The sequence below is a fragment of the Schistocerca piceifrons genome, chromosome 1, assembly GCF_021461385.2.
Source record: "Schistocerca piceifrons isolate TAMUIC-IGC-003096 chromosome 1, iqSchPice1.1, whole genome shotgun sequence".
NCBI classification, from domain to species: Eukaryota; Metazoa; Arthropoda; class Insecta; order Orthoptera; family Acrididae; genus Schistocerca; species Schistocerca piceifrons.
In genome coordinates this window covers 913,647,620-913,668,132 of record NC_060138.1, presented here as the reverse complement: position 1 = coordinate 913,668,132, position 20,513 = coordinate 913,647,620, and the positions used below count along the sequence as shown (strand labels likewise).

General features: G+C 41.9%; 1 protein-coding gene across 1 annotated transcript in view; it reads right to left on the bottom strand.

Moving 5' to 3' along the window:
* Window positions 1–20,513, bottom strand: part of LOC124717053 (eIF-2-alpha kinase activator GCN1) — a 265,579-nt gene that overhangs the window by 209,241 nt on the left and 35,825 nt on the right. Inside the window, exons 4-6 of the mRNA XM_047243734.1 lie at window positions 18,535–18,877; window positions 11,964–12,216; window positions 1,234–1,412 (exon numbers count right to left, since the gene is read on the bottom strand). Coding sequence (XP_047099690.1) covers window positions 1,234–1,412; window positions 11,964–12,216; window positions 18,535–18,877 — 775 coding nt within the window. The remainder of the gene's footprint in view (window positions 1–1,233; window positions 1,413–11,963; window positions 12,217–18,534; window positions 18,878–20,513) is intronic.

The following is a 20,513-nucleotide window of genomic DNA, read 5'->3' as shown; positions in this document are numbered from 1 at the left end:
ATGGCCCCCAAGGTCCGGGCCCGCTGCTCATGCATGAATCTGGCAGCTTGAGCATACCAGTAAAATTTTTCTGGGTAGCATCTCGCTGCTTGCTACTACTTCTGTGGCCAGGAGTGGGAGAAGGTACTACTCAAACGTGACTCAACAGCACATACGCAGGATCCCGCTCATAACTGCTAAAATGAATCTACTGTAAACAGTTGTGACATCACACTCATGGAGGCAATTTGTTGTTATGAAGCATTGCATAGTCTTGCTAAAGCCTTTGACACATTTTGCTGTTGGCAGATGCTTGTATGAGCACTGTGTTTTGTTGTTGTATATGGCACATTTCCTTTGCAATTTAACTTCTATTTTGGTTTTTTTCTCTCGTTCATGTTTTATTTCTGCAGTATTATTCTGCAGCAGCAGGATACAGTAATATCCTTTGTTTAAGTATCAGTTCTCACCAGTCAAAATTACAAAAATTGAACTGAAAACTAAAACAATGAAAAATTTCCGGTTTTCTCCCAGATGGAAAAACTCCCGGGTTTTTCCCGGATCTCCCAGTTGTATACACCCTTTATGCTAATGCATGGGTTGTCAGGCAGCCAGGCTATAGCGTAAGCAAATGTACTGCCCTGGTTGAACACACGTATGCAGGGGTGGCCACAGCTCACACATGCACAGAACACATGCAATAGGGCCACATGCTGAGTAGTTACCCCACCTGTGCTTGCTCCAAAGTGAGCTGAGGGATCCCTATGGGGCAGTTCTGGAATAGCCTGCTCTACATCACTACCCCATGGAGCAAAGGGCCTGCTACACCACACAGACCACTTGGGTCCTCCAATTCTGCAGTAGCTTTCCTGAACTCTGAGGTTAGGAACTTGCTCTCCAAAACGTTCTCAAAACCCACCACCATCTTCCTGGACTAAACAAACACACACACACACACACACACACACACACACACACACACACAATCCTCCCCCAACACACCCAATTAGCAGCAACTTTCAGTTCAGTGATATTTTTTCCATTAATAATAGTTCATTACTTACTCTTTTTTTTCTTTTTCATATTTATGTTTCCTTCATTTCAAAATCTTGACACTGAGCTCTTTATACCAAAATGTGGATTTTTCAAAGATATTAACTTTGAGAGCAACAAAAACTGCTAAGTAAATAAGAACTAATTTATATCCAGGTAATCCATAACTTACTGGCTAATGAATCCAATATTTTCATTTACCTGTAACACACTCATCTTGTGTGTTGCAACTGTAAGTTTTCCTTCTGAACCATGGAAAACATTAAACAGATGTTGTAACAGGTCTTCCAATGCTCCAGGGTCACTACACTGCAGGGCCAAATTGCGGCAGGCTGCTGCTGCTTCATCACGAGCCAAATCATCTTTTGAATGTAGATTTGCTACACAGATATGTAAAATAAAAATTCTTGGTTAAAATTGTTTTACTTAATCTTCTGTCATACATGTTGTGTTCAAAACTAAAACACAATCATAATTACTGCTACTATTACTACTACTGCTACTATTACTATAGATGTGTGCAGCTAGTAAGGTGGGTGGTGAGGGTGATGCACAGTAGCAAGGGATAATGTACTTGGTGACCCCCTCGAACAATAGTGTCATTCCATCACTTCTGTCCATTTCACGCATTGCTGTGTGCTTTAAACATGTAGTGGTGATTTCTTCTCTAGCGTACATGCGTGGACGATTATATTGTTTACAGAGTGTTTGTTATGGCTGACAGATGACAAAAGTACCAAGTGCTACACAAGCAAGCAAGAGCTATAGTGTTCCGAGTGTACAACTTGTTCAGAAGAGAAGCTGAAGCAGATGACTCATCACCACATGGCTGCCGCCCCAATGTTGCCTGCAGCTAGGCGAGAACAATGTGTGCAGTGTGGGACTGCAAACTGTGCAGCACATCTCTAGTAAGCTAACACTTCTATGAAATCCAGCGGGTTGGCATCTTTTAAATTGCCAGGGAGGCAGCAGAATCAAAAAAGGAAGTCAGCAATCTGGACAATTTCTCAAAGAACATTTTACATTGGACAATATATGATATGTATTCGAGAGGCAAATACCACGACTGGAAACAATTTAGTTTCCCAGATGAAAAAGAAATTGAATTTTAATGGCAGTTGATGGACAATGCTACAAATATTAAAGGAGATGGGCTTTCGATATTGTAAGGTGATGATGGGAGAAAATTCCTTATGAAGATGAGTGATATTGTAGCTGCAAGGGCTGTATTATTAAGAAGAATGCAGGAGATTGAAGACATTGGGACGTCTCGCATTTATTATATGGATGAAACGTAAGTGAACCAAAACCATGAAAGGTCAATGTGCTGGAAAATGAGCTATGGCTTTGGTAGTCTTCAAGTGCCTGTAGGTAAAGACAATCTACTTACTATTGTACATGCAGGGTCAGTGGACACAGAGTTTATTCCTGAAAGTAAACTAATATTTCAGACTTCAAAGTCAAAGAGCTCTGAGGATTACCATAGCAAGACAATATACAATGTATTCAAACAATGGTTTACAAAATAATTATTACTATACCCCCACCCGAATTCAATTATTGTGATGGACAATGCCAGTGTCCACTCAGTGCAACTCAACAAAGTTCCTACTACCCATACCAGGCAGTCAGATGTTATCGCTTGGTTATCGAGAAATGACATCCCTCATGATCCATCATGAACCAGAGCGGAATTCATACTACTTGTCGACACAAATAAGCCAGCTTACTGTTCCTAGGAGATTGACGAGATCGCTAAACAACATGGGCAACAAGTAATTAGATTACCACTGTAGCACTGCCATTAAAATCCCATCAAAATGATATGGGCGCAGTTGAAAGCTGACATCACACAAAAGAACAGTACCTTTAAAATTGCAAATGTTGAGTGTCTTACGCATGCAGAAATCAAGAACACCACGATTTTTGCGTGGGCGGACTGTGTAATGCATGCAGAAAAATTACAGGCTGAGGACTACCAACAAGAAATTAGTAGGGACTGTATTACGGAGCTCTTTGTAATAAACATCCACGAGGCAGATTTGTCGCAGTCCAACAGCAAAGTAGATGGCGTCGATTTATTGGCTTGCAGCTGTAAGTACTAAATCCATCATTGGCTTGTCTGTGTGGCAGTTGGACTTGTTCCTGCATTACATGTTATTAGTAGCTGTGAATCCATCTTTGAAATTATGATTATGCAGTTTTATATTCTACTTGTGTAGAAGCAAATAGTGATCACCAGTACCTATTGTATGTACATGGAACTAATGTCTCACATTTCAAAAAATGTCAGTCTATCTTGATCTGACAAACTGGGCAAGTACAAGATTATTCACACAAGAAGTTCATTAGATTGACCTGAATATATAAAGCACAAGTTTATGATCAACAGTTAGAATTATTTCGAAACAGATTACATTAATGTCACTGCTGAGTAAGACATAGTACAACATTTATATTTTCACTCAGACATATTCAGCCTTATTACACACTGACCAAAGGGGCTTTCCTTGCTTAGTTTCACGTATGTTCTTGAGCATCAAGTTTCTATTCAAATTTATTCTCTTTACCACCATTTTCGCTTGAGAATAATATTTTCACTTCCACAGTTAAAATCATTTCAGTGTATGTCCGTTTCCTTGCTGTCTGTGGTCACTCTGAAATAGTGGCTGACTATTGCATATTCTACATAACTAATAGTATCCTGTCCGCCCCAATAGCTGAATGGTCAGCGTGACAGACTGCCATCCTAAGGGGCCCGGGTTCGATTCCTGGCTGGGTTGGGGATTTTCTCCGCTCAGGGACTGGATGATATGTTGTCTTCATCATCATTTCATCCCCATCTGGTGGGCACGTCGCCCAATGTGGCATTGAATGTAATAAGACCTGCACCACATCAGCTGGACCTGCCCCGTAAGGGGCCTCCCGCCCAATGACGCCAACGCTCATTTCCAATAGTATACTGTTCATTTAAGTGGCTATGACGTTGTTTGCTACATACATTAATCTGTGCAGTGTGTTCAAGGCAACATAAATAAAAAATTACAGGCTACCTTGACAAACATTTCTAACTGGTCTCAGCTGCAAGTTGAACAGAGTGCTTCTTCACTTAGGAAGCGTCACCACTGTCATCGTTTCGCCACAATAAGAAGAATCGTATATAAGGACAAAAACATGCATTACTTCTGCAGTTGTATAGGCTGTATCAAATCAGTAGATCATAAAGAGATTGGAATCCACAAAATTAGCGATGCAAACTACTCAAAAAGTATGACTGAAATGTGAAATTAAATTATAGGTAGAATATTCTCTACTAGGTGCATAACATATCTGTTGGAATGGTGAAATTCTTACGAATAACATTACTAGGTGCACGACCACAAAACAGCCCACTTAGCTGACACCTGAGAGTGCAATGCTGACTGCACTGAAAGGCCGAACTGGCAACGTTGCAAGCATTCTCCTTCTCTCTCTGTACCAAATGCTTCACCCAGCCACTGCCTTATCTGCACCCTATTATACTAAAGGGAGTGGTGATGGTGGTGGTGGTGGTGGTGGTGGTGGTGGTCTTGTTGGGCAGTTGCTATGTGCTTAAACTGAAGGTAAAGAGTTTAAGTTGTTTATGTAAATAAAAAGCTATACAGGGTGATTCAAAAAGAATACCACAACTTTAAAAATGTGTATTTAATGAAAGAAACGTAATATAACCTTCTGTTATACATCATTACAAAGAGTATTTAAAAAGGTTTTTTTTCACTCAAAAACAAGTTCAGAGATGTTCAATATGGCCCCCTCCAGACACACGAGCAATATCAACCCGATACTCCAACTCGTTCCACACTCTCTGTAGCATATCAGGCGTAACAGTTTGGATAGCTGCTGTTATTTCTCCTTTCAAATCATCAATGGTGGCTGGGAGAGGTGGCCGAAACACCATATCCTTAACATACCCCCATAAGAAAAAATCACAGGGGGTAAGATCAGGGCTTCTTGGAGGCCAGTGATGACGTGCTCTGTCACGGGCTGCCTGGCGGCCGATCCATCGCCTCGGGTAGTTGACATTCAGGTAGTTACGGGCAGGTAAGTGCCAATGTGGTGGCGCTCCATCCTGCTGCAATATGAATTGTTGTGCTTCTTGTTCGAGCTGAGGGAACAGCCAATTCTCTAACATCTCCAGATACTGTAGTCCAGTTACAGTAGCACCTTCGAAGAAAAAGGGACCAGAAACTTTACTGGCTGAAATGGCGAACAAATGTACAACTAAATGAAACTTTATAGCTCCCTTAATTCGCTGACAGATAGTGCTTAGCTCTGCCTTTTGTCGTTGCAGAGTTTTAAATTCCTAAAGTTGCGGTATTCTTTTTGAATCACCCTGTATATTAATTTCTAACTATTAGTTTTTATCTCAAACTGCTCAATTTAGAATCCTCTACTATATGAATAATTTTGATCCTGAAGGTTTGTAACACCACCACCACCACCACCACCACCACCACCACCATGACTACTAATGATAACACAACAACAATGCTTCCACAGTTTTCAGTGGATTACTGAATCCAAACATTGAAGGTCCATGATATTTTAGCACACAACTGTTCCTCCATAATCAGGTGATGCACTTCCATCAGCACTAGCTGATAATGCCGGAAAGGTGGTTTGCGAAATACTGTGGATCTTCGACAGTTGGATCCGACAGTAAACCAGAGAACCCTGGAAGCAGCTTATATGTTGGGAAAGCCTCAGATCAAATAATAATAGCAATAATAATAATAATAATATAATAATAATAATGGTAGTAATATCACAAAAGTAAATTAAAGAAGAGCTAGGAAGTTAAGACTGAATGATTACCGCAGAATGTGACAGCAAAAAGGTGTTCCCCTATAAACCACTCTCTAGTCGAGAATGTCCAAAAACGAAGAAGGTGGAGAAAAAAATAACTTGAGAAGAAAGAAAGAAATTTTAAGGAAGATTTTAGTACCTGCAAAAGGAAGGTATGGTTCATAGGTGGTCCGTGAAAATGAAGATTGCTACAAGCAATGGAAAGTTGATAATTGAGGAACAATAATATTATGGAAAGGATAAATTGCTACTGACAATACAGAGGAGACACTGAGTTGCAGACAGCCACAATGAAAAGGAGGCTATACATTTAAGTTGGGCTGAGTCTGACCACAGCGGCCAGAGATTGTGTGTGTGTGTGTGTGTGTGTGTGTGTGTGTTTTGCTACCTCATACGGTCTTTTTGCCTAAAGCTTAAATGTACAGCAGTCTTTTTGTTGTGACTGTCTGCAAGTCTCTGCCATCTTTACCAGGTGTACTGGTATGAAATGAGCGTTAAGATACAAATGTGTCGATATGGAACATTTGTTGTGAACGAGCCTTAATTTTTTTTTGTCTGGTTGATATGACATCTGTCAAAGACATTTAGTATACATCAAGTCATGGAACAAACAACGTAATATGTTTCCATTGTGTTAACAATGTCAAATTTGTACCAGAAAGTCATGATTTGTGGAAAGCATTAATTTTGAAAAAGGTGCTGCAGAGTCGCATCAAATATTTGTCGAGGCATATGGTGATCATGCTCTATCAGAAGCAACATGCAAATGATGGTTTCAACGGTTCAGAAATAATGATTTTGATGTAAGAAATTAAGTACGTGGAAGACCACCAAAAAAGTTCGAAGACGCCGAATTGCAAGCAATATTGGATGAAGATGATACTTTGAGTCAGAAGCAAATGGCAGCAATGCTAAATGTTGCACAACAAACAATTTCTGACCGTTTGAAAGCTATGGGAAAGATCCAGAAGTGTGGAAAATGGGTACCACACGAATTGAATGAAAGACAGATGGAAAACTGAAAAACCATTTGTCAAATTTTGCTTCAAAGACATGAAAGAAAATCAATTTTGCATCGAACTGTTACTGGAAATGAAAAATGGATTTATTTTAAGAATCCTAAATGGGAAAAATCATTGGTTAATCCGGGACAACCATCAACATCGACAGCAAAACCAGATCGATTCGGCAAGAAGACAATGCTCTGTGTTTGGTGGGATCAGAAAGGAGTGGTGTATCATGAGCTTCTAAAATCTGGTGAAACTGTGAATACTAATCACTACAGACAGCAAATGATCAATTTGAACTATGCACTGATCGAAAAAAGACCAGAATGGCCCAGAAGACACGGCAAAGTAATTTTTTTACACGACAATGCACCTGCACACAAAGCAAAACTGATTCAGGATACAATCAAAACACTTGGCTGGGAGCTGCTACCCCACCCACCGTATTCACCAGACTTGGCCCCTTCCGACTACCATTTGTTTTCATCAATGGGACACGCATTGGCTGAGGAACATTTTGATTCCTACGAAGAAGTCGAAAATTGGGTGTCTGATTGGTTTGCTTCAAAAGACGAACATTTCTATTGGCGTGGTGTCCACAAATTGCCAGAAAGGTGGTCACAATAAATAGAAAGACATGGTCAGCACTTTGAATAATATGTTTTTACTTTTCAACTCAAAATTAGTGTTTCATTTTCACAAAAAAACACTCATCTCATACTGGTACACCTGGTATATGGTGAGTAGCAATCTACCCTTTTCACAATATTGCCAACTCCTACAAACAGGCATATACACAATACATCACAGCAGACAGGAACTATATTGGTACAGTACACGAATAAGTGGGAATATATTAATGAAATAAATTTTGAACTGCATCACCAAACTAAAAGCAACCACAAAATGAGACACCAAGAAGATACAGATGAATTTAATTCTTCTGATGCGATTCAGAAGCACATCATATTGCAACATTTTGACATCTACTGCAAGCACCACTGCCAAGGGGACTAAATTTCTTAAATACACTGTAAGTGCACAAATTATCATTGATAAACACACATTTGCCTGCCATGGCTGATCGCAGTTAAATGTAGCTACAGGTAGGGGGAATGGGGCCTACTGAATGTCATATCCTGTACGTGGCAGGACAATTCTGAACAAGTAGATGACAGCATTTAATACTGCTGTAGTCATCCTACTGCTTGTTTACTAGCACTATAGCCCAGTTAAAATTACTTAACACTTGACGTCTGTCACTTGCCCCTAGAGTGCTGCCACATCAGCTGCCAGCTACCACTCCATTATACATGACATACAACACAGTGCAACACTTCACAAATGCTGTTAATGTGTAACGCTGAGCAATGTTGGAAGTAACCGCCACAAGGTATGTCAGAAATGTGAGCTGCTCTGTCGACAGCCAATTTTAAGTGACCAATGACTGAACTGCAGTGGACAATATGTTTCATAGTCCTGAATTTAGTTAGACTAATGTCCTAACCTAACCACAACCTCATGATATGCGATGAATCCAAGAAAACGGCAGTCAACAATCTGTGGCAGACGTAAAATCATGTTTGTTTCGGCCACAGAGATTAAAGCTAACCTCTTCAAGCATCATAAGACAGAAAAATTTCAGTTATGTATATGTGATGATGAATCATGTTTTGTGCGAAAGTGTCCAGTACCATTTGGTTAGTGTGGTGTATGAAACATGTCCTTTTTTGGAAGTGAACTGACAAACTGTTGTGCCAGTTTGGCAACAGAGAATGGTTCGAGTGTCACGTTGAACACTCTGATTAGAGGAAACCAGTTCCAACATGTGAAGTGTCAACTATCAAGTAATTTTAATTGGGCTATACTAGACTTGTCCCATTTACAGGGCTGTCTGTTATTGCCAGAAACCACAAAGGTGCAAGTCTGCTACCAATACGCATGTTGTTACACCACTTGATTTACGCTTAAGTTCTCAGCAGACTCAGAATTATTCTGTTGTTCCAGCTGACTGTATCACTAGGGACTTATCTACAACCCACCTGATACTACTTTGTAGACTATACCATAGTCGCTGGTTGGCTCATAAGCTCCTTAGTTGATTGTGACATTTGTTGAGCCCAGAAGGTCTATAACTTGTAGCCACTGTAGCTGACTGCTTTGATGCACATTCACTACGATATTTTATCTGTTCATTAAATCATGCCATTAACAGACACATAATCACATTCTAACCAACTCCCAGTCTACTCTGGGCTAACAATGCTTGGTTTATTGTGTATACCCATATTCATTTGCTTGAAATGTTGTCCATGTGTGTTCCAGTCCTTGTTTCATCCTTATTGTGTCACTAATCTGATGTGTCCTCGTGACTACCATATTAATGACAGACTACTACTTGGTCAAATAGTGGTAAAACTGAGAATGTCGATAGTGGTACATATGCGCAGACTGTGTGAAGACTTTGTGGCTTTCAGTGTCTTCTGCTGTCATGCAGACTTAATTACCCAGGAATGATAGTACACATCATGCTCTACTTCCACTGTAAATTGAATTTTTGTGTGTGTGCTGTTGAAGTGTTAGTGAAACTTATGGAAATATATCTCCCCAACAGGCCATGTAATAAAATCATTGTTTATATACCAAAACCTGTACTTGGGGGATTTGGATCACAGAAGTGTGATGACTTCGAAGACTTCTATGGAAATAACCACTGCATCATGTCACTATCTGTGTCCTTATCAGGTTCCACAGTTTGCCTGGTGAATATTTTGCAGAAGATATGGGTGAAAAACAATACCATTAACAATTAGTTTTGGAAACTCAATTACCCGCGGAATTTGGACCCTCTATAAATTTTCTAACGAATGGGAGCTTTGAATAAGCTGCTTAGATGTGTCAAAATTTACTCTAGACTCTTTGGGTGAAGCTGGTGTCATTCCAAGTGTCCTGGTCACTAGAGTCACCCACAGTTCCTTAAAGATTGGGTCACGTAACAGATAATTTATCTTCTGTTCATAAATCCCAGTGTCCAATGCTATAGTGGAAATATCTTTCTCACTGGCACAAAAACAATATCTCCGTTCCTCCTGATTTTGAAAATTGTTATGAATTATTCACAAATGATGTTTCACTTTGCAGGATTGGCAAGCTGTAGAACTCCTAGTGTTTCTCACATGGTTTTTCTGCTTTAATTGAAGGCGGCAGGTAGTCAGACACTTTCACACTGTTTCAATTATTTATTCTCTGCTCCTGCTCCTGAGAGCTAGTGTAAGACTTATTACTCCTGTTAATACATTCGAAGTAACTTCAATTCACACTATGATCTTTCAATACAGTACTCCCACATCTCTTATTTCCAATCTTTGAGAAGCCTGAGTCTTCCACTGCACACAGTTGCGCCCTGTTGATGGCATTATCTGCTACCGATGCTTAAATAACAATCCCAAAAGTTACTTGTCCATATGACAATGTTAGTCTACGCAAATATCACATGTCCATATCTTTTCAATGGTGTTGTACTGGTAGTGATATGGAGAGGGGGTCAATGCCTCATTGTACATTTTTGCTGCTATGCAGTCCAGCTTCATTACGGTATTGGAACTGTTTTGGGATTTGAGTTCGTCCACTCTTTGGTTTCATATAATAGCCCAAAGCCATTGTATAATTTCTTTCTTTTATAGTATTCCACTCAGGAATTTTCTCCCTTTCTAAATGATAACTGGCATTATCCATGACACTAACACAACATGCCTCTAGATCACAGAATTCTAAACCAGTCGCACAAACAACACTTTTCTGAAAATCACCTAAGTCAGTAATATGTTTTACTTAAACTGCTTTCTTTTCTTGGAGACAAAACTTCCTTTTTTTAATGGTTTCAATTTCCCTAACTTTTGTACACAGTCACTGGACATTTCAAAGCAGAACATAATACACCTTTGTTTACAATCACTTCCTTTCATCTGCCCCTGTATATACTGAAACTCACCATAGTAGCTCAGAAACCCAAAATCAACATAGAATAATAACAACAATAATAATAATAATAATAATAGTAGAGCAGTAGTAGTAGTAGTAGTAGTAATGGATAAGACAAATCAAAGTTCTCTAAGTGAATGAATAATGCTTGCAAAGAAGAAATGACACTGCAACAACAGTGAATGTTTATAACGCTGGGCAAAAGGAATAGTTTTCCAATGTCAACTACAAATGAAGAGTGCATTAGGGATGGGAGAATGGACAATCCTTTCCAAACTATCACACATGCTACTCCCTCATACAATGCCAAATTAAGTGATGTCGATAAATTTTGGGGACTACAACTGTCACACCTCGTTACATAGACACAATGAAAGGTTTACTCTGGTTTGATTATTTTGCTTCATTCTTTACACACTGTGTAAATTTTAGTAAGAATTTCATTTGAATTTTATCAAGACATGTTTATATCAACGTTTTTTTATGCTGGGATAATTCACTGTTGGTAGCATAGTAAACTGCATGCTGGGGCAACATTTTCCTCTTCCTTCCACTCTACTCAGAGTTGCATACAAAGTGTACACACAAAGCATCATGTGTATTCAATTGTGACTGGAGTTTCATTTTATTATATAAACCCTGTTTATTAAAAAGAAATTAACCACAAACCAATGGCTTCAATATTATGTGGCCACATTCAGTGAACTTCAACTTTTTACAACTTCCCTCTGCCCTGATTCTTGGTCTAGAGTGAGAATATGCTTACTTCACTTTATCACAGTCTGCTACATAGGGTCTACTGCATAGAAAGTCTGTCGTGGTTAGTTTAGGTAACACTGAAGAGACTCAATACCAGGTGGCATATACTACAAATGTTTTTTATAATCAAAATTCTCCCACTGAGTTCCAAACTTGTTTGTGGTAGTATGGCTCTTCTTGGCATGTCACATAGCTTGGTTTGTCATGTAACTACAATCATTTTATTTAGACAGACAACATTCCGTACAAAACAGAGATCTTACATTACATAAATCTGATGTGTTTCAATACAAAGTAATATAAACTACTAATAAGTAAGAATGTTTAAAAATGTTATACCTGCTAGGTTTTTTCCAATGTCTTTTGCATACTGACTCAGGTCAATGGAAAGACCCACCAAAACATATCCAATACATTCTAAAATTACTTCTGGATTTCTCAGCATTGCTTTCTGCATAGCAGGAAGCAAAGTTTGTTTAAACTCTTCATGAGTAACATGTCTGAGTAACGGTCGTGATTCCTCAATTAGAAATAATGATGGTTTTGTTTTGCAGCTAATAGCTACTTTAATAAAAATGTCTAACAAGTGTGCCTGCAACATAAGTTGATGATACAGTAAAGTCAATTTACACTTATTCCAAAGTTATGTACGTAATCCATTACAATTATGATATGCTACTGTAATGCCACATGGATATAAACCATAAAGCAGGGAATCATTAAAGAAACTCAATGTTTTGTCAGCTGCAAGAAGGTTAGAACTGTGCCTTACTTGTTTGAAGAATGTGTTAATGAAAAATAGAGAGTAATAACAACATCCACTTTTCATTTTACATTACGACTAATTTTATTTTAACTGAGCAGATATGGTCTTTCAAGCCAAGCTATGTTTACAATGTAAGTTAGGCATTTAATCTGTATTCTCTATTCTTAAGTATGAAACCATCCCTAATTACATAAAACAACTTCACAGAACAGGTCACCAATGACACTGTGAAATGCTTAGGCAATAAGTTACCAGGTTGGTTGGTTGGTTTAAAAGAGGGAGGGAAAGGGACCAAACTGCGAGATGATCGGTCCCTTGTTCCCGGTGAAATAATTACACAAGGGAAAGAAGTAAGAAAAGGAGATGTACAACACAATAACGGCAGAAAGGAAGAACCAGAAGAATGACAGAAGGACAACCAACACTACCACAGACAAAACAGGAAAAGAAAACCAGAGAGAGAAGCAAGAAACAGGTAGAAGGGGTAAAAACAAGAGAGCCACAAGAGAGAGTGGAGAACACAAAGGGGCAAAGGACATGGGCGAAAACTTACATAGAATGATAAAACCCACTGTCACATATAATACGTAAAACTAAATTAGTCAATGAGGTATTGTCAGCTAAAATTAATGCCAACGAGTCCAGTAACTGAGGAGTCTGTCGCAGGGCAGCCAAAGGAGGACAGCTCACCAAGATATGGGTCACTGTCAGCCGGGCGCTGCACCGACATTGAGGTGGGTCATCATGGCACAGGAGGTAGCCGTGTGTCACCCAAGTGTGGCCAATGTGGAGCCGACAGATGACCACAGAGTCCCTGCGAGAGGCCCGCGTGGAGGTCTTCCACACATTCATAGTCTCCTTAATGGCACGCAGTTTGTTGTGCGTGCTGAGGTTATGCCATTTCGTCTTCCAAAGCAGCAAAACCTTGCAGCGTAGTACTGAACGCAGGTCAGTTGCAGAGAAGCCAATCTCCACAAGCGGTTTCCACGTAGCCTAATTGGCCAGCCTGTCTGCAAGTTTATTGCCTGGCATTTCGACATGACCTGGAGTCCAGACAAACACCACTGAATGACTGGACCATTCCAGGGCATAGATGGACTCCTGGATGGTCGCTACCAAAGGATGATGAGGGTAGCACTGGTCGATAGCTTGTAAGCTGCTCAAAGAGTCAGTACACAGAAGAAACAACTCCCCAGGGCATGAACGGATGTGTTCAAGAGCACGATATATAGCCACCAGCTCGGCAGTGAAAACACTGCAGTGATCGGGCAAGGAATGCCATTCAATATGTCCTGCATGGACATACGCAAAGCTGCTGTGATCATCAGCCATTGAACCGTCAGTGTAAACCACTTCGTGGCCTCGGTCCATGTCAAGAATCGAGAGGAAGTGGCAGCGGAGAGCCACGGGGTTAACTGAGTCCTTAGGCCATGTGAAAGTCCAGGCGAAGGCACGACCTAGGTGTACGCCATGGAGGTGCTTGTGAATGTACCTCAAGTGGAGGTGGTAAAGGTAAGGACTCCAGTTCAGAAAGAAGGGATCAGACACGAACTGCAATTGGAAGCCCTGACCTGGGCTGCAGATGCAGGAGATGAACTGCCATGGGTGCGAAAAGGAGACAGTGATTCAGATGTGCAGGAGTACTGCAAATGTGTGCAACGTAACTGGCCAGCAGTTGTTCATGCATAACCTGCAATGGAGGGACTCCGGCCTCCACAAGGATGCTGGTCACCGGACACGTCCTAAAAGCTCCTGTCACTAGGCTAACACCACAGCGGTGCACTGAGTCGAATAAAGACACTGCTGAGGGCACCACCGAACCATAAACCAGACTCCCATAGCCAAGGCGGGATTGAACAAGGGCTCTGTAGAGCTGCAGCAGCATAGAGCAATCTGCAACCCAGTTGGTGTTGCTCAGGCAGCAGAGGGCATTGAGGTGCTGCCAGCATTTCCGCTTAAGCTGACAAAGGTGAGGAAGCCAAGTCAATCGGGCGTTGAAAACCAGTCTTAAGAATCGATATGTCTCCACTACAGTGAGTGGATTGTCATTAAGGTAAAGTTCTGGTTCCGGATGAACGGTATGACGCCAACAGAAGTTCGTAACACACGACTTCGCGACCTAAAATTGGAAGCTGTGGGCTAGAGCCCATGCTTGTGCTTTGTGGATGGCTTCCTGTAGGTGCTGCTCAGCAACACCAGTACAGGCAGACCAGTATGAGCTACAGAAGTTGCCTGCAAACAGAGAAGGTGAGACAGACGGCCCTACAGCTGCTGCTAGACCATTAACGACCACTAAAAATAGAGATACACTCAATACAGAGCCCTGGGGGATCCCATTCTTCTGGATATGGGAAGAACTATGGGAGGCACCAACTTGGACACGGAACATACGAAGCAACAGGAAATTTTGGATACAAATCAGGAGCAGGCCTCTGAGAACCCACTCATATAATGTGGCAAGGATATGATGTCGCCACGTCGCGTCATACACTTTTCCTAAATCAAAAAAGACGGCAACCAGGTGTTGGTATGTGGAAAAGGTTATTCGGACGGCACACTCGAGGGACACAAGATTATCAGTGGTAGGGCGACCCTGGCGGAAGCCACCTTGACATGGAGCCAGTACACCACACGACTCCTGGACCTAACCCTACAGTCGACATACCATACGTTCCAGCAGCTTACAAAGAACATTGGTGAGGCTGACGGGCTGATAGCTATCCACATCAATTGGATTTTTACCGGGTTTGAGTACCGGAATATTGGTGCTCTCCCGCCACTGCGATGGAAAGACGCCATCGCACCAGATCCGGTTGAAGATGACGAGGCGATGTCGTTTGTAGTCAGATGAGAGATTTTCAATAATCTGACTGTGGATCCGATTTGGCACAATGTGCAATAGCATTGAGCAGCTCCCACTCCGTAAATGGGGTGTTATAGGATTCACTGTGGTGTGCAGTGAACAAGACGACTTTCCCTTCCAGCCACCGTTTAAGAGTGCGAAAAGCTGTGGCTTAATTCTCCAACCCACAGGCTTGAGCATAGTGGTCAGTAAAGTGCTCGGCAATTGCGTTTGCGTCGGTAGATAACATGCTATTTATGTTAACACCAGGAACAACTGTTGGGGTCTGGTACCCAAAAACACGTTTGATCTTTGCCCAGGCTTGGGAAGGTGATGTAAGGCACCCAATGTTCGAGACATCTCTCTCCTATCACTCCTGCTTCTGTCATTTGATAAGTTGGCAAACCCAGGCATGGAGCCTTTTAAAGGTTATGAGGTGCTCCAGGGAAAGGTGCGGCTTATGTCGCTGTAGAGCTCATCGATGCTCCTTAATTGCTTCAGCAACTCTCGGCGACCGCCAAGGGACTGTCTTGCCCTGGGGTGCAACCTACAGAGCAAGGGATTATGTTTTCTGCCACAGAAATGACAGTGGCAGTCACCTGCTCAACCATGACGTCGATGTTCCCGTGTGGGGGAGATTCAACGGTGACAGCTTTCCCAGTCCACCTTGTTTAAGGCCCATATGGGCAGGCGTCCATGGGCCTGACATCGGGGCAGTAACAGGTCATCATGTGCTCCCCAGTGGATAGATGGGAGAAGTCCTGGGCTGCAAATTGATAAATCAATGACCAAGTAACTACCATGAGCCACAATGAAATGTTTGGCGGCCCCAGTATTTAAGATGCAGAGGTCAAACTGAGACAGTGAAGTTTCGACATCTCTGCATCGGCCAGTAAGTACGGTGCCTCTCCCCAAGGGGTTACAGGTGTTAAAATCTCCCGAAAGTAGGAAAGGTTTGGGGAGTTGATCAATAAGTGCAGTTAATACATTCAGGGATACTGCACCATGTAGAGGAAGATATACATTGCAGACAGTTATTTCCTGTGTCGTCCTTGTACTGACAGCCACAGCTTCAAGAGGGGTTTGAAAGGGCACAGTTTCACTACAGACCGTGTTTAGGACATAAACGCAAACACCAAATGACACTAGATTATAGTCACTATGGTTCCTGTAGTATCCCTTATAGCCGTGGAGGGCAGGGGTCTGCATTGCCAGGAACCAGGTTTCCTGGAGGGCAATGCACAAAGAAAGTGTAAAGCATAACACTTACCATAGCTCAGTTAGGTGATGGAAAAAACCGCCTCATTTTCACTGGAGGATGATGTCATTTTAAGGCTGGGAAGGCATGGAACATTCAACGAGGTAGTTACACCTCAGGGTCACCTACTGCCACCAACTTTTTGCCTGAGCAATCTATATCCTTTGTGTCTGAGGGTCCAGCATGATCTAGGTCCTCAATGGACATCAGAATCTCCACCTCATATGCAGACGCAGAGCTTGTAGGCAGGAGAGGTGAGGGTGATACCGCAATTCCCTTGGTCTTGGGGACCTTCTTTTTGGATTTTTCTCACTCCTCCTTGGGTTTCCTTGGCTGGGAGGACTTCACTGATTCAGTCTCCGGGACTGAGGATGAATGTAAGGTGCTATGACGAGCTGCTTTTAGGCTCTTCAGCCACCGGCGGATGTCATCTTTCCCACTAGCAGGAACCTGGGAAGGGAGTGACCCAAGAGACCCCCTCCTAGCGAGAGGAGCCAAAGAGGACTTACACTTCTACGGCTCAGTAGTGGGGACTGATACCCCCAATGGTTTGGGGAGTGTTGTTCCCAAAGTAGGTGGTGCAGGAGCAACAGGGAGGAAAGCGCCCCAACCATCAAGATGGCAGGTGTAGTCTCCTGGTTCTGAGAGGCGACAGGAATGCGAGGAACTGATGGGGTGACAACTGTACTCGTAGTTGCAGCGTACGAGGTGGTCATAGCCAAAGGATGTAGGCACTCAAATTTCCTCTTAGCCTCAGTGTAGGTCGGTCGGTCCAGGGTCTTGTAGTCCATGATTTATCTCTCTTTCCGTAAAATCCTGCAGTCTAGCGAGCAAGGTGAATGATGCTCTCTGCAGTTGACACAGATGGGGTGCAGGGCACATGGAGTATTGGGATGTGATTGATAGGCATTCGAAATCTCGACATGTGATGCTGGAAGTACAGCAGGAAGACATATGATCAAACTTCCAGCACGGCTTGACGTCACAGTGGTAGACCATCACCTTGACCTTCTCGTGCAATGTATCACCATCGAAAGCCAAGATGAAGGCACCGGTGGCAACCTGATTATCCCTCGAACCACAAAGGATGCGCCAGACAAAATGAACATCTCGCCACTCTAAATTGGCGCGCACCTCATTGTCAGACTGCAGAAGCAGGTCCCTGTGGAATATAATACCCTGGGGCATATTTAAGCTCTTATGAGAAGTGATGGTAACAGAAACATCCCCCCCAACTTGCCACAAGTGAGTAATGCCTGTGACTGGGCAGAGGATGCTGCTTTCATCAAGACTGACCCAGAGCGCATTTTGGACAAGCTCTCCGTCTCCCCTAACTTGTCCTCCAAATGCTCCACAAAAAACTGAGGCTTCATGGACATGAAAGATTCCCCATCAACTCTCTTACAAACGAGGTACCAGGGAGAATAAGCTTCACTGCCGTCCTTAGCCTGGCGTTCCTCCCACGGTGTGGCCAGCGAGCCCAACACCCTAGGGAGATGGGCATCTACTCTATGACATATGTGGGGAGTTAACAGCGCAGGCATCAGCAGAGTGATCCCTGTGTTGCCAGGGGGCCACAACCAACAGGGTACATGGCAGCCCCACCATAACGGACTGACTACCGTGCAGGATATGAGGTGCAAAGAAGTCCATGGTCATCGTAGGGGCAGAAAGCGACACGACATGGTGCATGGTGGAAAACACACCCAGGAAGGTGTCCTCGCACAAGAGATGGAGAATGAGCGGGACTGCAATGTGACGACGAGACAGTGGGCTAAAGATCCAATGCATGATGGACACAATGCAACATGTAAGGGGCTCTTCCCCAATCGGCTCACTCTTTGGGAAAATTTAGAAAGGTCAAACCCGACAGGGGACCATCACATAAAGACCAAAATGTGCGAGACTCCTTTTAGTCATCTCTTACAACAGGCAGGAATGCCTCAGGTCAGTTCTAACCCCCAGACCCACAGGGGGTAAGTTACCAGGAACAAAAATATAATGTAACATATGGATTATAATTTAGACAGAATAGCAATCTTACCTTAAATTTATTAAATAAATCTGTTTTCTTCATACATGTCAAGTACTGTATAAGGCATGATCCAAGAACTAGGACATGAGCTCCAGGATCCAGATTTGTAATTGCATTTACATACAGTTCTTCGCATTCCTTAACAGATTTCCAAGTTGTTGAAAGGAGGTGATACGCCTTATGACTCTTCTTAGGACGCCTTGCAGCTACAACTATATTTAGAAGCATTGCTTGTACTTCAATCAGGCGTCTAAACTCTGCTTTTGTATTATCTGAACAGTTCTTAAATCCATGCTGCACCAATAAACAAGACCATCCCAAAGCGAATAAACCTGTCTGGGATGTACTGGCACTGTAAACCAAGAAATATCAAGCTTTCCATCACAGAGATAAAACAAACCGAAAGCAATAACAAAATTAACAACATTATGAGAAGGTCACCTCAGCAGGAAGTCACATTTCTTAAAAATCATGCAAAAATGGAATCTATAAACAAATAACAACCCACCTTTAATATGCATACAGTGGTATTAAATAGTTAGATAATGAAACAACAATACCAGGAGAAGTATAGATCGCTAAGTACAGTAAAGATGACCCTTTGAGTTGGATAGGCAAAATGAAAAGACTGTTACAAATCATAGCTTTCAACCAAAGCCTTCTTCAGCAAAGAAAACACACACACACACACACACACACACACACACACACATGAAAAGCAAGCACACCTCACGCACACGACTGCTACCACCGGCAACTGGAAGGCATTCCAGTCGGAGCTGTGTATGTCTTAATTGTGCCTGTCATTGAGTCATCTTTACAATGAACAGTAATCTGCCCTTTTCCTAATATTGTTGATATTCCAACCTGCAGTTTCCATTGTTGATATGAAACAAGATCGTACAAGAAGAATAACACTGTACAAACAAGCTCAGATACACATTGTCCAGTATATATGAGACCCTAAGTAATGGGGTAATTCTTTTCCAACATACGTATTTACGAGAATTTATGAAGACCACATAAGTGCAGATCTGACAAACAGTGATGAAGAAATACAAAGAAGTAGAATAAGCAGCAAGTAACTACAAAGCATTCATCAGGCTATGGTACAAATGCATTGTAACTGCCAATAACCTACGGAATCCAGAACAGAGAGAAGCCTGCGAGCCCACAATTATATTTTTAGCCATCGCTGACAAATAACATGTTTGCTTAGAGAAGCAAAAATTAAATAGTAGCAACTACTCAGAAAATAAATTTTATTAACCAGACAGGCATTGTCAGTTACACAGTTCTCTTGACAAAAGGAGACTGGACAGATCCCAATTTTACATCAGTGCACAACCTAAAATGAATGAATTCCTTCACAGTATTTCTCACAACTGATTTAATGTTGAATTGTCTCTGCATCAGGCGAGGCACATGATCATGAAAATATTTATATTAGGAGCAATATAACAAGTATGAAGGATGTATAAAAGTTGCAAAGCTTGAGCAGTGACGCTTACATTGCCTTGTCACTTGAAGCTCTGTGTTATGCAGTGCCAAAATTCTCATATCACTGGTCACTCTAGGTCATCCATTTCTTAAATTTCAACGCATTTAACCACACAGCACTTGGTACTACTTTGCCAATCACTGTTTCCCTTACTGTGAAGAATTTAATACAAAGCAACATCAGCAGTGCACTGTCACACAATATCTTCCACAGAAGAAAAGTCTGTGTCTGTCAACACATGGTATTGAATGCCAGAATGTAAAGTATGTTATTTCTAATGAGTATCATCATTATTAGAAGTAAAAATTGACAAATATAAAGTTACAAGCAGCTATGGGAGAAGACATGTATCCCTCCCAACTTACATTTCCTACATTATCACACAGGCTGCACAACTGCACTGGCACTTTCCGTGAAGTGTGACAAAGGCCACTGCTACGCCATTACACATTTTTGTCTACAATCAAACCTGAGTTTCTATGCACCA